The sequence below is a fragment of the Dermochelys coriacea genome, chromosome 2, assembly GCF_009764565.3.
Source record: "Dermochelys coriacea isolate rDerCor1 chromosome 2, rDerCor1.pri.v4, whole genome shotgun sequence".
NCBI classification, from domain to species: Eukaryota; Metazoa; Chordata; order Testudines; family Dermochelyidae; genus Dermochelys; species Dermochelys coriacea.
In genome coordinates, this window is record NC_050069.1 from 196085874 (window position 1) to 196102012 (window position 16139).

A 16139-nucleotide genomic window follows, 5' to 3' on the forward strand; every position below is an offset into this window, starting at 1 on the left:
CAGGCCAACATGGAAGTCTATAGCCAAAAGCTACTGAAAAATTGATTGAGTAAATGGAGAGCATGTTGTTCTTCTGACTAATTTAAGAATGTACCGAGGGCCAAGTCCTACCTTCCTTATTAAGTCCTTAAACAAGTAAACTCCCATTTAAATGAATGGGAGCTTACCTGAATAAGGACTGAATAAAAACTAAGGGCCAGATGTCCCCTGTGATCTGCACACAAATGTAATCTTTTCTGTGGGGTTGGGGGGACAAGCAGGAAAGAATCAGCTGTCTCCACAGTGTTCTTCTCTGCCCCAGGATCTGCAAATATCTGTTTGGGGGCTAGTAACCTGTCTTTGCAAAAAGGCAAGGCTGGGAAAGGGAAGGTTGTTACCCTACAACCAACCCCATGGGAAAGTTGGTGCAGAACAAGGCTGCACTAACTTTTCCACAGAGTCCCATGAGGGTTTGTTCTATGGGCAATAGAAGAGGAGGAAGTCCTGGCAGCAAGTCTCCATTTGAGCTAGGAGATCTGAGGTAGGACTGGTTCAGTGACACAAGGGTAGCCTTATGGCTTTGGCACAGCCTCTGTCATCCAGGCCTATCGAGACAAATTTTGGGCCCCCGTACATCATGTTTGCTGGGGCCCCAACCCTCCCTTTTCACCCCAGTCACAGATTGTTTGAGGGGCCTCAATACAATTGTCCGCCCCCTTTCCCCACAGCTCATCCACCCTGCTGACATCTGCAGGTTCTGGGAACAGAATAGGAACTGCCCTCGCATTCCCTGGCTCCATTTTTTTTTCTCCATGGATAAAATCCTGTTCTCCCAAAAGAGCAATCGGGACAACTTTGCAACAGCTGGCATCTGAGCTATACTGGTGGTGTGCATCCCTTTTGTGGCCTCCTCAGATCCTCGCCCTAGTCCCATTCCCTGCTCTGTAGATCTAAATGAATGGTGCTGCATGTGAAGCTCTCATCTGTAGAAGAGAGAGGGACAGTATTTTCCCTTGTGTGTGCAAATTCTGTTAACATTTATGGGAGGTCAGACGTACATCAAAGGGAGAACTGAATCTAAATCCTGAAGTAATCCCTAATTCACTGTTCAGTGTGCCCAAAGAGCAGGTAGGTGTCTTCCCGTTCCTCACTAAACCCAGGTCCTGCAAATCTTCTGAAATCTATCTACTTTGTTTTCATAGAGAAAACCCCCTGAGATTTTTCAAAGCTGGAAATTGTGTACAATGCTTCTGCTGAGTTGTACTCTAAGGCAAGATGGGAATTGACCTATGTGGATTTCAGTTGAAGAAGGGATGGAATATTACTTGCCTGTTAGTGAGGTTCTATGTTGGATCTACAAAAGAACGTGTATCTTTTTAATTAAGATTAAAAAGCTTAGTACATTAAGTTTGGTACAAGAGGCTATGCTATCAACATAAATTTACAATTAAGAGTCATATTCTTCTCTCAGACAATATTAATAGTAAAAATAATAGTTTTATAGATGCGCATACTAGCTTCCATTAAAGTTGGTAGTTCATGGGAGGACTAACTGGCCACTTCAGGTCAGAATTTGATCTTATTTGTCCTAATAATGAGAGGAAAATTGAGTAGCTATTTTGTGCCTGCAGAAAGTTAACGTCATGGGATTGAAAAGATTTTTTTTTTTTTTTTTAAAAGGACCTACAAACTGCATCCGTATTTCTAGGCTATATTTTGTATGTCTTTTGCTTCCTCCATGTGGGAATGTGGATTGTGACTGATATCCAAAGTGAATGTGCTTCATGCTGTCAGGCAGCATGCTGGAAATAGGCAGTCATTTATTTAGGCCAACATAAAGGGTCACCTATTTGCTTCTGCTAGGAAGTGCAGAGAGGAGCAAAAAATTTAAAAATTGACCAGAGAGTTAAAAAGAATGTGAAGAGGGAGAGTGGTGCTTCCACAGTTTTTTTTTTCCCCACTCCACCGAAGCCTAGACAAGCCCTTCTATGGCAACAATGCAGGATCCTGGCTAGAAAACTCTTGACCATGCCAGGGTGAGACCAGTGAACAGCCACTGCTTGTAACCCAGTGAATATTGGCACATAAGTTAATGTTGCCCCTTGCAGCATTCACTTTTGTGCCATGCCTTTAGTTTCCTTGTCACTTTGGAGAGGATTTTTTGATTTTACAGCCACAATCAAGAGAGCCAGTGATAGCACTGCTCCTTAAAGAGCCAAACTGTTGATGGGATCACGGAGCAACATGTAGGAATAGCTCCTTTGTGGAGCCAGAGCTTTCTTTTCTACAGATTCCTTCAGTAATATGTAGTGATCTAATACCTCTGAACACTGGTCTGAATTAATAGATCTCTGATTTTAAACCAGTGTTTCTCAATTTATGTCCGTGGAATTACTCCTGCTTTATATAGATTCAAGATCAAAATCAAGTCCAGATTGACAGACTTGACCTTGGATTTTCTTGCTTTTTTGTTTTGTATGATTGGAGACAAAATAATCATAAGGGATCATAGAGTAATGATTTATCCTAATACATCATGAGCAGGCTTGGAAGGATTGATTTTTATTGGTAAATGCTGGTAAACGTTGATTTCACTGTACACACACAAAATCACGAAAAAATATATTTGATAATAAAAATTTACAGATAGGCAAAATAAGAAAAATGCTGCTTGCAAACTTACTGGAGTTTGATTTAAGGATATTTACTTTGTATATTTTGATGTGATGTTGTCAGCCCATTTGTGTTTTAAGGATGACAAAGCTTTAACTTTTTTTGAATCTTCTAGTTTACTGTAATTAAATAATTATTGTCTAACACCCCTTAATTTCTCAAAATTGTGAATATTGAAATTAATAAAAATAGTGAAAAAAGTTTAAAAATAAACATCCAATATTACCTGTTGAAATTATAAAAAAAAAATAAAAATTGAATTTTGTCAAGACTAATAATGGAATATTGTTGCATAAATCAACTTCATGCCCTACCATTCCTTCTCATGGTAAAGTCAATAGTGGAAGGGATAATGAACTCGGAAAACCTGGCAGAATTTTTCTCAATGCTTCCTACATGTGAAAGAGTGCTGGGTGCAAAGGGTGAAGACGCTATATTTTGCCTGTCTCTCTGACTACCCCTCCTCCCCTCATCCCTTTTCCCCCTTCACCTTCAAACTCATAGAATGTGCAGTCTACAATCTTTACCCCGAGTTCCTCTCCCCCAACTTCATCTTGGATCCCTCTCAAACCAGATTTCTGTCCTCTCCATTCGACCAAAACTGTTTTAATCAGCGTCTCTTATGACTTCTTCCTACTCAAATCTCAGGGTCTCCGCTTCATTCTCATTTTCCTTGACCTCCTGGCTGCATTTTGATACTGCTGACCACTCCCTCCTGCTTGAGATGTTGTCCCCTCTTGCCCTATTGAAGTACCAGGTTGCTTGCCACATTTCTGGCTGTACTGTGTGTCTCTCTTGTTTGGTAATATTCCCCTTCATCACTTTCCAATGGGAGTTCCTACAGGGCTCTGTCCTAGAACCTCTCTTCACTTCATGCTCCCTATCTACGGGTAACCTTATCCACTCACATGGCTTTAACTACCACTTCTGCACCCACGAATAGCCGCAGAACTACCTCTCCACTTCTAGCCTGTCTTTGTTCAAATCTCACATCTCAGCCTATTTCTCTGACATTTCCTCTTGAATGTCTCACCCTCCACTTTATGCTCCTCTCAGCCAAAATTGGACTCCTGGTCTTCTCTCATGAGATAAATAAGTGAAGTAGGTAAGTAGATGTCTTAGTCAGCTAGTTTCCTAATGATATAAAAGCAGTGTGGCTTCAGGAAGAATCTATGTGAGGGGATGATGAGAAGGGCTTTGTGGCCACCTCAGGAAGTGCATCCAATGCATAGGGTGGTAGGGAAGAAAACATTGAGATGATTGTGGGAGAAGTGGACAAGCAAGATGAGGCATCATTGGAGAGCAGATCAGATGTGGGGTGAAATGATGAGACCAGGGCAGAAAGTAGGGAGGAGTAGAGTTGGGAAGGGGCTTTGACAGCAATTGTGAGAAGCTTGAACTTAATGCAGTGGAGAAGGGGGAGCCAGTGGAAGAATTGAAGGAGAGGGACAAAGGTGGTATGGTCAGAACAATCAGGCTAGATGTTGGGATGGAGGGAGGGAGTTAAGGGCATAAGGACGCTGGAAATGATGCTGGAAATTGTTCCATGAGGAAAGAAAAAGGGCTGAATGGTGGAGGAAGGGTCAGAGGACAAAGAAACCTAGTGTGCTTAATATGGAGCTAATAAGCCAGGTGCTTGTCACCTCCCACATCTTTTTTTTTTTTATTTCAGGCTGTGTGCTCTTCAGGCCTGGGACCATGTCTTCCTCTGTATTTGGAAGGTCCCTAGCATGTTTTTGGATGTTACTACTTATCTAAATATTCTGCAAAAGATTTGGGTGTTGTGATGGATAATCAGCTGAATGTGAGCTTCCAGTGTGACGCTGTGGCCAAAAGAGCTAATGTGATCCTTAGATACAAAACGGGTGACTCTTGAGTAGAAGTAGGGAAGTTATTTGGCGCCGGTGTGACTGTTGCTGGAATATTGTGACCAGTTCTGGAGCCCATAATTCAAGAAGCATGTTGATTATTTGGAGAGGGTTCAGAAAAGAGCCGCGAGAATGATTAAAGGATTAGAAAATACGCCTTATAGTGACACACTCAAAGAGTTCGATCTATTTAGCTTCACAAAGAAAGGGTTAAGAGCTGAGTTGATCAACTTATAAGTACCTACATGGGGAACAAATAATTAATAATGGGCTCTTCAATGGGCAGAAAAATGTATAACATAATCCAAAGGCTGAAAGTTGAAGCTAGTCAAATTCAGACTTGAAATAAGGCGTAAATTTTCAGTGGTGAGAGGACTTAATCATTGGACCAATTTACCAAAGATTGTGGTGGCTTCTCTATCGCCGACCATTTTAAAATGAAGATTGGATGTGTTTCTAAAAGATCTACTCTAGGGGAAGTTCAATGGTCTGTGTTATACAGGTGGTCAGATCAGATGATCATAATGGTCCCTTCTGGCTGGCCTATATATTGATCTATCTAAAAATTAATGAAATTAGATAATTTCTATTTTTAAAGCTGTTTCCTTCCTATTCTAGGGTTTAATTCTGCATTCTTAATGCATGCAAAGATCCATGGCAATTGTTTCCCTAAGGACTTCATTAATTACACTGGGCTGTGTGTACAGAGTTTAATATATTGTTAGCAGTGAGAGAGTGCTTTTTTCCACCTTACGATTTAGCTCAGTGGGTCTCAACCTTTCCAGACTACTGTATCCTTTCAAGAGTCTGATTTGTCTTGTGTACCCCCACATTTTACCTCACTTAAAAACTTACAAAATCAAACATAAAAATACAAAAGCGTCACAGCACACTATTAATGAAAAAGGCTTACTTTATAATTTTTTACCATATAATTATAAAATAAATCAATTGGAATATAAATATTGTACTTACATAGTATACAGAGCAGTATAAACAAATCATTGTCTGAAACTTTAGTTTGTACTGATTTCAGTAGTGCTTTTTATGTAGCCTGTTGTAAAACTAGGCAAATATCTGGATGAGTCGATAACCCCCCTGGAAGATGTCTACGTATCACCAGGGATACATGTACCCCTGGTTGAGAACCACTGATTTAGCTGATCAAGCATCACTTTAACCAAGTCATATTTCTTTTACAGTTGATAGTAACAAACAGGAAATATTCCAGAGGAAGAAGAATGCTGTCTTGGTGAATGGTGTCATTCTGAACGGCCCGATAACAGATTCAAAAGCTGGAGAGAAATTTGTAGAAGAGGCCTGTAAGATCATAATGGAGGAGGTCATACAGAAAGCTGCTGATGTAACAGAGAAGGTAAAGCCTTGGAATCAGTTTGAAAATATATGGTAATAGATATGAGTGATTAAAAACTTCAGCTTTCCAAGTTAGCTGAGTTTTATAGCACATAAAGGGCACAATTTGCTTTTAGCATGTGGTTAGGTTTTGAAATAAAATATAGCTGTCTGGATTTAAAAATGTGGCTTCATGAAACCTTTTAATAGCATAATTAAATTAAAATATACATTTGCAAGAAAATGTTCCCTACATTACTTTGAAATGCCTTTTTGGGGGGGGGGGTCTTGGGGCCAAATTTACCCTTGAGCTTGCTGAGCCTGCAGGAGCATCTGTGCCAGAGGCAGATTCAACCCTGAGGAAGGGTGGCTATGTTACCACTGGAGGAGGGCAGCATTACAGACTTGTCTAGGTTCCATAGCACCCTTATTTGCAGAGGCTATTTGAGAGAGGTGCTGGACAGGTAGGCCTTGTCCATTTGTGGGCTGCATGAGCCATCTCCTTGCCCTTGGCACAACAGCATTTGAAGACACTGGGATATCATGGGGGTTGCTGAAGGCAGAATTTGGCTTACAGGTTTATTACGCCTAATAAAGATATACAAACCAGAAGCAACTCATCTTGGTTTCCAGATTCCAGGATGAGTTTGCAGCTCTGGCAGTTAGAAAAATAATCTTTTTGCTTTTAACCAGAACAAGTTTGAGCAGGGAATCCCTGAGACACAATAAAAATAGGATCCCATGAGGCCATTTTTACAGTCGCTGTTCAGAGTAGTGCTGCACTTTTAAGTGCAATTTTCTTACTTTGAAAACCATTACATTACAGAATCCATTGCTGAGTGAGATTTTATTACCATAACATTTTGTCTTCACCTCAGCCAACATGTATTCATTGCTGGCATTTCCCCCATCATTAGGTTTGTGAATGGCAGCCTCCTGAAAAACTGAAAAAACTTCTCGATCTGGAAATGAGGGATACCGGAGAGCCCCATCAGAGACTCTTGCAACTTTGCCAGGACATTATACGATACAGCGTCAAAACTAGTAGGAATTTGAGTTCTAATTGTGTTACCTTATTACCATCAAAAACTCTGAAGTCAGGGTATTTTCTCCTAAACTTTGTTACCCTTCAGGAAACAAGGTGATATTTTGCTACGTCAACATTTTCTACCTGCCTGTAACTATATGAAGGCATATGAATGCTTTAATTGGCTGTTCTATAGCTGTTTGAGTAAATGCTGGCATAAGTAATTCTTCTCTCCTTCATATCTAGTCCTTATTGTAAAATGAGAGTATCATGCCTGCCAAGCTACCTGGATCCTCACAGTGATCAGATGGATTTCTGAGGGGGACTAAAATCTGTATGATGACATTAAAAAAATTCCTGCGAGGGATTACCATTGATGTTAATGGGAGACTCTGCTATTCTAAAGTCTCCTGAAAGACACCTTTGGCCTCTAGACAGGTATGGAATATGATATAACAATTTACCAAATCAGGCAGGAGAAAGACCTTTATGAATCCCCAAGACCTTTGCATAGGACTTCCTGCTGTCTGGTTGGTGAGTAGTGATGTCATAGTCACTGCCATTTAATGCAAATAAGGCAAGGATAAGTCAGGCTGTTGGTCAAGAATGGCACTGCGTTTACTGTTAACGTATAGCAAACAGTCTGTTTGCAAAAGGAAAATCAAAACCTTAATGCATGCTTTAAATCACTTTTTAAATGTAATCAGGTGACTGAGTGAGGTATATACTGGCTTTTTTCACAAGTGGATACAAATGTCACCTGGAGCATAATCCTGATACGTGCTGAGTATCCCCTTGTAAAATGCTGATCAGCCAGAATTCCTGCTTAAGACAATGGGGAATGAGTGCTCAGCATCTCAGAAAAGGCACCCAGCACCTTGTAGAATTGGCCCCATGCAGGTAACTGTGATGAAAAGCATTCTGTATAACCAAATATCAACAGAAAGAAATGAATAACATCTGTTTAGGAAATAGGGCGGTGTATCAAAAGCCTAGTTAGAATTTTAGAAGCATAGCTACATATCTTATACTCACAGTGTATTTGAGAAGGTGTGAAGGGCATTTGATATAAATTACTGGGTATGTTTCCTGCTAAAGATGCTGTTGCTACAGAATAAAAAAAATAATTTTGAGAGTGAGCATATGTTTTTGAAGAACACAGAAATTAGCAGTGCTTATCTGAAGAGTCCCAGGCAATATTAATATGCAGATGTCATTACAATGTCAGTGGAATATATCTTCATTTTGTAATTTTTCTTTACATTTTCATTTGTTGCACTGTGCCACCCTAGAAAAGGAATTAAATACAAAAGCAAGATGCACAGATAATGTTACCCTAACTATAAAAACTAGCAAAAGCTTCAGATTTAAGGCTTCTAGTCTGTCATGAATTCACCCAGTTTTATAATATGTAGTTACAATGTGATGAACTATAGTCCAGATGGTAGAGGACCCTGAATTGAATTGATTTTATGATGAGAACTTTTAGATTACTTTAACATAATTTCTCATTATTGTTATTTATTTAATAGTGCAGAACCCCAAAATGGTGCCGCTTATATTAAGGTAATAGGGTAAAAGACGGTTTCTCTTTTTCTCGGTATCTCAGACATTCTGGTAAAGGAAAGAAACACAATTTTAAAGAAGAAACATTTAGAAAAGCATTTCCAGAGAGGTTGGTTCTTTAAAGTAATTTAACAGGGAAATTTAAAAAACAAAAAACTTCCTCTCAACTTGGCAGGGAGGGATATGAAAGAAGAACACTGGGATAGATGAAAGTTAAGTGCGGGGTTAAAATGGAAAGTGAAATTTAGGAAGCCAAATGTAGAGTGCAGAGTCAGACTGCCCTCAACTCCTGCCTCGCACGATGAGGCTGTATATTCTGGTCTGAACTGGTCTGAAAATGGTGGGGGAGTTTTCAGCAGAAAATATAAATGAAAATGAGAAAAATTGTGTTTTGTTAAAATTTTCAGTGGAAATTTTTTGGGGATCAAAACTGAATTATTTATTTATTTATTTATTTATTTGGTTTTCAACAAAAAGCTTTCAGTTTTCCAATAAAAAATTGAAAATGTTTGAGGAAAAAACTTGTACTTTCTATGAAAGTTTTTGTTTAAACTAAACCAAATTTTCCTTCAAAAGTTTCAGCAGGAAGTTTTCAAGCAGCCTTAATAAATTCACCCCTATGAAGAGGCTATTTAAGTCCCAGTTGTGAATTTCACCCTTTGTGAGAAGTTTGGCCAATCTGGGGAAAGAAGAGAGTCACATGGACACAAAAGGGATAATAAAGTAAAATGCTGCTGTTTGACCATGTAGAATGTTTTAATCCTATGTACCTGCATCCTGTGGTCATGCAGTAGAGATGCTGTTGTGTTTATTTTCACTTGTGACATATACTGGAGTACTTACGTTTCATTTTTAAATCTGCAGATCATCCAAGATTTTTCAATCAGTTGTATGCCGGTATTGATTATTACTCTTTAGTGGCTCGTTTCATTACAGAAGCATTAAACCCAAGTGTGTAAGTATCTCTCTTTTTTTGTACTCATTGAGATGACCCTGGAACACTATTATTATTAATCCAGATTTTTAAAAAATTATGAATACCCACTTCAGGTTTCTCTTTACATTAACACAGAGGACTTTTAGCAGTAACCTGGGGATAATAACAGAGTTTGGTTCTGCATCACATAACCATATACTTCAACAGAAATTTGGCTAAGCTGTTGGAGCCTTTTTCAGTCTGTGGGTCTTAATTTTGGAGTAAAGATTCCCCACTGAAGGGCTTTTGTTTGTCATCCCTTTTACCTGTAAATTTGTTCTTATTTAGGGGATCTAGATATGTTATTTAGATATGCTTTTAAAAACAAACTTATTCAGATAAACGTTGTGCTCTCAATGAGCAAGACTTTGATCGCACTTTCACCAATGTAAATCCAAGGTAACTTCAGTGGTGTTTGGGATTTATGTCATTATAACAGAGATTCAGTCTGCTCCTGGGTGTTCAAGGTGCAGCTTGTACAAATGTTATTTTTTTGTTTTCATTGTGTTTGTTTGGTATGAAGTGTTAAATTGTTCCATTTTTCTTTCTTGTCCATGGCATTCCAAAGTTATATGCCCTTAAATAAACTTTTTCCATTTTGGGACTGGTATTTTAAAGTTGATCCAAAGTTAGGACTGATGTTAGCTGAACTCTTGTAAGCATGCCCAATGGAGTTCTTCAGCCACCTTCAGGATTTGCCCCACATAGTATTAAGTATGAGCACCACAATGAATTTGAACAAATGTTGTATAGGTATATATACAAGCAATATGGGAAAGATAGAACTGAAGTCTAGGGTCCAAGTACAATTGCTTTAGGTAGGGAGAGCCTGTAGTGTTTTGGGTGCCAAACTATAGAAGCAACAAGAGCTCCTACAGTTCAGCACCCACAAAAAATTGACTAGTTACATTCATGGATGTTATATTTTCATACACATTTTCAACCTGAGTGACTTTTGTTTTTGATGAAGAGAACAATACAATAAAAATGAACAAAAGTAAAGTCTCCATGAGAGAGCACAGTGTGTATATCTCCTCTAAAACAGTCTGCACTGAACTGAACACAAATGGCTTCCTGGTTGGGCAGGCAGATGTAAAGGTGTAGTAAACAAAAGGATAACTTGCATAAAATGGGTAATTTTTCCCAGGAGCATATGGTTTTATTAGCTGTTATTCACTTAATCTAAATCACATGACTGAAATCCCTATGTATTGCTTTGAAAATGTAAAGGTCAGTATTATGATGCTGTTAGGAACAGAGGAAATTGCCATACTGGATTAGACCTTTGGTATATTGAAATCCAGCACCAGATGCGTCAGAGGAAGGTGCAAGAAATTGCACAGTAGATTCATGTGGGATAAACTGCCACCGAGGGAAGTTTCCTCCTAAACCCTAATAGTTAGAGATTGGCATAAACCCAGAAGCATGAGATTTTATCTTCCTCCCAAAACTTTTTTTTATCATTAACATTATAAACTCTGGATATTCTTGTTATCCATATAAATCTCCAGTCCCTCTTTGAATCTTGCTAAATTCTTAGTATCTATGACATCCTGTGACCATAAGTTCTGCAGTCTATTGCCAATCATGATACTTTTATATTTATTCAGATATACATATGAGGTGTCCCCCGTGTTTTTGTTAGTGGAAGAAGCAGTTCTGAAGAGAATGATTGAATTTGTCGGCTGGAAAGAAGGTGATGGCATATTTAATCCAGGTAAGAAAACAGCCTTCCATCTTCTGAATTTCAAACTAATCTATAGAAACTGCAGAGAGCTACAGATTAAGAATTTTGTGATTATTTAACTTGTATAGTGTACTCAAAAAAGCATACAAAATCAGATGACGCAAGGACTTTTGGCTTTAATAAAGTTATTTTACCCAAGCTTCTAGACCATCATAATAAAAATCCTATGAATCTGTATGGTCACATGAAACGAAAGCAGCTGTATGGATCAATTAACAAAAAAATTACACAGAACAAATTCTAGAGTCCCTGGAATTGGAGCCCACCCAGTTCTCATTAATATCAATAGTAAGATCACCTTTAGTGACCTGAGTGGGCAGCAGTCTCAGGCTCCAGTTCTACGAGTATGAGCTAATTAACTCAGACTGAATTTGGAGTGAGATTGCGTCATTTAAAGTGGTCATAGTTTGAGGCCCACAAGTGCTTTACAAAATACATTGCAGGAAGCCTCCAAGCAATGTAGTAGCTGTTATGGGCCACATTGTGTAGTTTACATAGAGCCCGGCGCTGAGATGTGGGGTGAAATTGTACTACCTCAGAGGGTGATTGTGTCTCTGGAGCATGTAGGAGGGGTGCATATACTGCAGTACCCTGCAGTGCTCCCTTCTGTACTGCTAGCCAGCTCCACTGACTGCTATGAACGGGACAGCCTTTGAGCTGGTTGTCAATCTTTAGCACAGGGCTGTGATTGTGCCTGTCCCTTGTGCAAGATGCCTGACCCATGCACCCACACTAGGGTCAGCCGCAATGCACCCCTGCACTTTACATCTTTATATCAGTGTGTATCACATGTACAACTTGTGCTCACCATTCCCGGTTACTCTTCTCTTCTGTCAGCATCTTTGTAACTGTATGCATGAAAGCCAGTCAATGATGTGACAGGGTACACCTCTGTGTACACTGTCTACATTTTGGGTGTCCATGTTTATCTTAGTAGGAATGACTTGAGCAAACTCCTTTTGGTGTGATACTGTTTTGAAATGATATGAGCAGGTAGCCCATGAAATATTTCTGGGTTAATTTTTTTTAAAGGCTACATTTTAATACTTTATTTTTTTTTAAAGTAGCAATATTGTCAATATATTTCAGCTGCAGGTGCACAGGGAGAATGGAATGTAACAGTTTAGCCCCAAAGTCTTTCTGTACCGAATTATTAGCATCAAGAAACCAAGCTGTAAGATTCTCCAACCTGCTTCCTGTGAAAGAGAAGCAAATGTTAAAATATAGTTAGTGGAGGGGGTGAGAAATAGTTAATGTATCCCACCAATAAGTGGTAGAAAAGTAAATTAACCATAATTAAAGACATGGGAAATTGTACCAAATTTGTGGATTTTTTTTTTTTTTTTGGTTGTCCTAGATTCTGTGCATATTTTTAGAAAAACCTCTGCATATTCGGCAGATTTTTTTTTAAAGAAAATTTACTCAAAAATATCTGAGGACACTAAAAGGTTCTTTAGTACATTAATTGTATCTTTATTTTCTAGCTTCCATAAAACTGATTTTTTTTATATAAGCCAATCTTGCCTTAAAAAAATCCCATTTGTCTCCTTGAGCTCTTCCATTTCCCTTCCATATCTTCTCCTAGAGATCTTCTACTCCTTCCAGTTCCTCCTCGTTGTCTCTTTTTCCCTTTCTTCCCTAAATGGATTGAGACCTGGTGGCCTAAGGGACCATCTCTCTCTTTCTCCGTGGTGTACTGCCACAATTGAGATCAGCAGAGGCCCTGGAGATCCCACAATGTATACCAGAAGGAACTGGTGCCCAGGCATTCTCTTTGGGGACTTCTTAGTTTCCGGAATCATTCCCCTGCCATTTGGCCCACTACAGCCCAGATCTGTTAACCTTCCAAGCAAGCAGCAAAGCCTCCTTTTCTTCTCTCATCTCTCAGGCTGTTGAGTAAGGACTGGGCTATGATGGATGTAGTTACAGGCTAGTTTTGTGGTTTTAATTTATGAGCTAGGCGCCAACAGCACAAGATGAGTGCCAAGAGTTACTTGTTTGTTTGAATTTCTAAAATATAATAAATGAATATGTTGTTTTGTATGGTTTTTTTGTTTTTTTACAGGTGGCTCTGTTTCTAATATGTATGCTATGAACTTAGCTAGGTATAAATATTGTCCTGACATAAAGGAAAAGGGGCTTTCAGGGTTGCCAAGACTGGTCCTGTTTACATCGGAAGAGGTAAAGAAATTGCACCCATATTCATTATAGACTTTTAACTAATGAACTTTTTTTTTTCTTCTGCATATGCTGGTACGTTTCCATTGTTTGATTGTGTGTTGAATGCTGTTTCAAGCATAATAAAAGGGTCATCTTCATACAGTGGGGAACATGGTGTGTGGAGATGACTGGTGGTGAATTCCCCCTGCACAGAGAAACTCTCCACCTCCTGCCTATCTCTGGCATTGGGAGAAGAGGAGGTTGTGTCGGGGGCAGGATGGGGAAGGGTTGTGGTGAAAAAGAGCTCCACTACGTCTGATTTCCCACTGACATAAGGTCTAGCAGGAACATCCATCAGTAATGTAAGTTAAAGCTACTATCCTGCATCTTAAGCTTACGCTGGGGCCAGGCAGTCAATAGTCAGAAAGCTACAACTGGCTCCCTGCAGCCCCCCTTCTCCATTGGCTCTGAGTATAGCTTGGCTGGAGTGGAGAATCAAATCCAACAAAGAGAATCCTAGCAAAACCTTTCACTGAAGCTCTCTAAACAACGCTGCTTTAATAACCTACTTTAAAGAATCTAAAAACTTCTTCCTGTTTTAAAGCTTTCAGACATAACATATGCAAAACTCAGGTAGGAGACTGGAGTAGGAGGGATGCCCATGGGCACTTCAGAGCTTCAGCCTTTAATTAGAGCCTATTTTCTCCCACCTACATCTCTGCCCCTTGGGCTTTGTGACATTCACAACCCTTTAAATAAACTAGGTTTAGTATAGTTGTGTTTGAGATTAGATTGGCACAGGTGGTGGGTATTATTATTACTTCTGTTACAATAGTAGCTAGATGCCCCAATGGAGATCTGGGCTGCATTTTGCTTGGAAATGTACACAAATACAGTATTAGTACAGTCCTTGCCCTTAAGTGCTTACAGCGCCCAAAAGCTTACAATGTAAATGAACAAGGCAAAGACTTATCATTCCATTTTTTCAAATGGGAACCTGGACACAGGAAGATCACATGGCTTGCCCAAGATCAGAGAAAAATTCTATGGCAGTGCCATGCACTGAACCCAGCTGTCCTGAATCCCTCTTTATTGCCTTAACCACAAGACCATCCTTCCTCTCTCTCGTTGGTACCTACATACCCAGTACTTCTACCTGTGCCCCTAGCATTTGTTGTAATATTTTTAGTTATTTTAATTAGCATTGTACAGAAGTGCTAGAATTTTTGTCAGTTTAAGAGGGAGGAGACATACATTTGTAGAGATTCTAATTTTTGAACCATGTTTACTTCTGTTCCACCCAGATTTGGCATTATCTCACTTCTGTTTTTCAAAATAGTTTGCCTCAGATATGATTTGATTATTGAGGTTATATGAAAAACTGCTTAAACTCAAGATACACCATAATTCCAACTTTGTTATTATTTATCATGTTTTGTTTATTTGCATTGAACAGTACCTAAGGGCCAGAGACCCATTGTGATGTACAAACCTACAATAAAGAGATGGTCTCTGCCCTGCAGATCTTACCATCTAAATAGAGACAAGAAGTGAATAAGACAAAGAGATGGGGGAGCACAAGGAGACAATGAGCTGATACTGCTCAGCATCAGCAGTGGTCAGAGCATACTGACCGTTATATGGCCCTCATTTTATGGCTTAGTCTCAAAACCATATCTTATATTTGAGCTTCTAGCACTGTAGGAGGTGGTCTGTTAGTGTTGCCCAGCAGTGGTGTTCTCAGGCAGGCACTCAGTGTCAATGTGGTACTGTTTTTCAGGAGGTGTTAGACTGAGGGCAGGTCTGTACTCCCGCTTAAGTTGACCTAACTTACATCGCTCAGGGGTGTGATAAGACACCCTCCGAGTGATGCAGGCTACAGTGACCTAAGCGCTGTCTCCCGCTGACATAGCTTCTGCCTCTTGCAGAGGTAGAGTAATTATGCCTATTTACCAGACTGCGCTGATGTAGCACTTCTAATATAGACCTACTCTCAGACGTTAAGGCCAGAAGGGACCATCATGATCATCTAGTCTGACCTCCTGCACATTGCAGTGCACAGAACCTCACCCACCCACTCCTGTAATAGACCAGTAATTCAGCTAGAGATTAGGAAAGTCCTCAAATCATGGGTTAAACACTTAAAGTTACAAAGAATTCACCATTTACACTAGTTTAAACCTGCAAGTGACCTGTGCCCCCTGCTGCAGAGGAAGGAGAACCCCCCCCCCAGGGTCTTTGCCAATCTGACCCAGGGGAAATTCCTTCCCAACCCCAAATGTGGCGATCAGATAGACTCTGAGCATGTGGGCAAGACTTGCCAGCCAGATACCTAGGAAAGAATTCTCTGTAGTAACTCAGAGCGCTCCCCATATAGTGTCCCATCACCAATGGTTGGTGATGGGACATTTGCTGCTAGCAGTCACAGGTTGGCTACATGCCATTGTAGGCAGTCTCTGCTCTTTTGCTGTAAGGTAAAGTAAGTTTAGATAACATACACTCTAACTCAAGAAGATACAAAATCCTTTGATACTTGAAAAAATGGTGGTTTATGGAGGAAACTGCACATACCTTTGCTGGACAGTTCCTCGGTGACACCTGAGGCAGCAGCAGCCACAGAAAAATTATTAGTATCCTGCCTTCCTGAGTTTTAGTTGGTGTTTCTGAACCTATAATACATAACTGAGTACAACTCAAGCTACAGTCATTAACCACATTTTTATCACTTTCCTTTTCATTATATTTGAGTCTTATCTGATTTTGTTCGGGAATAAGAACATTGTGGTGGAC

General features: G+C 39.7%; 1 protein-coding gene across 7 annotated transcripts in view; it reads left to right on the top strand.

The window, feature by feature from the left end:
* GADL1 (glutamate decarboxylase like 1) overlaps nucleotides 1-16139 on the top strand; it is a 125497-nt gene that overhangs the window by 28493 nt on the left and 80865 nt on the right. For 5 of the 7 annotated variants that reach the window (XM_043508991.1, XM_038392317.2, XM_043508993.1 and 2 more), the window contains 5 exons: nucleotides 5723-5895; nucleotides 6791-6917; nucleotides 9331-9421; nucleotides 11053-11159; nucleotides 13255-13370. In XM_043508991.1, the coding sequence (XP_043364926.1) occupies nucleotides 5723-5895; nucleotides 6791-6917; nucleotides 9331-9421; nucleotides 11053-11159; nucleotides 13255-13370 (614 nt within the window). Of the gene's footprint in view, nucleotides 1-5722; nucleotides 5896-6788; nucleotides 7015-7146; nucleotides 7339-9330; nucleotides 9422-11052; nucleotides 11160-13254; nucleotides 13371-16139 lie in introns of those variants that run through there. The other 2 variants (XM_038392321.2, XM_038392319.2) reach the window with 2 other exon arrangements.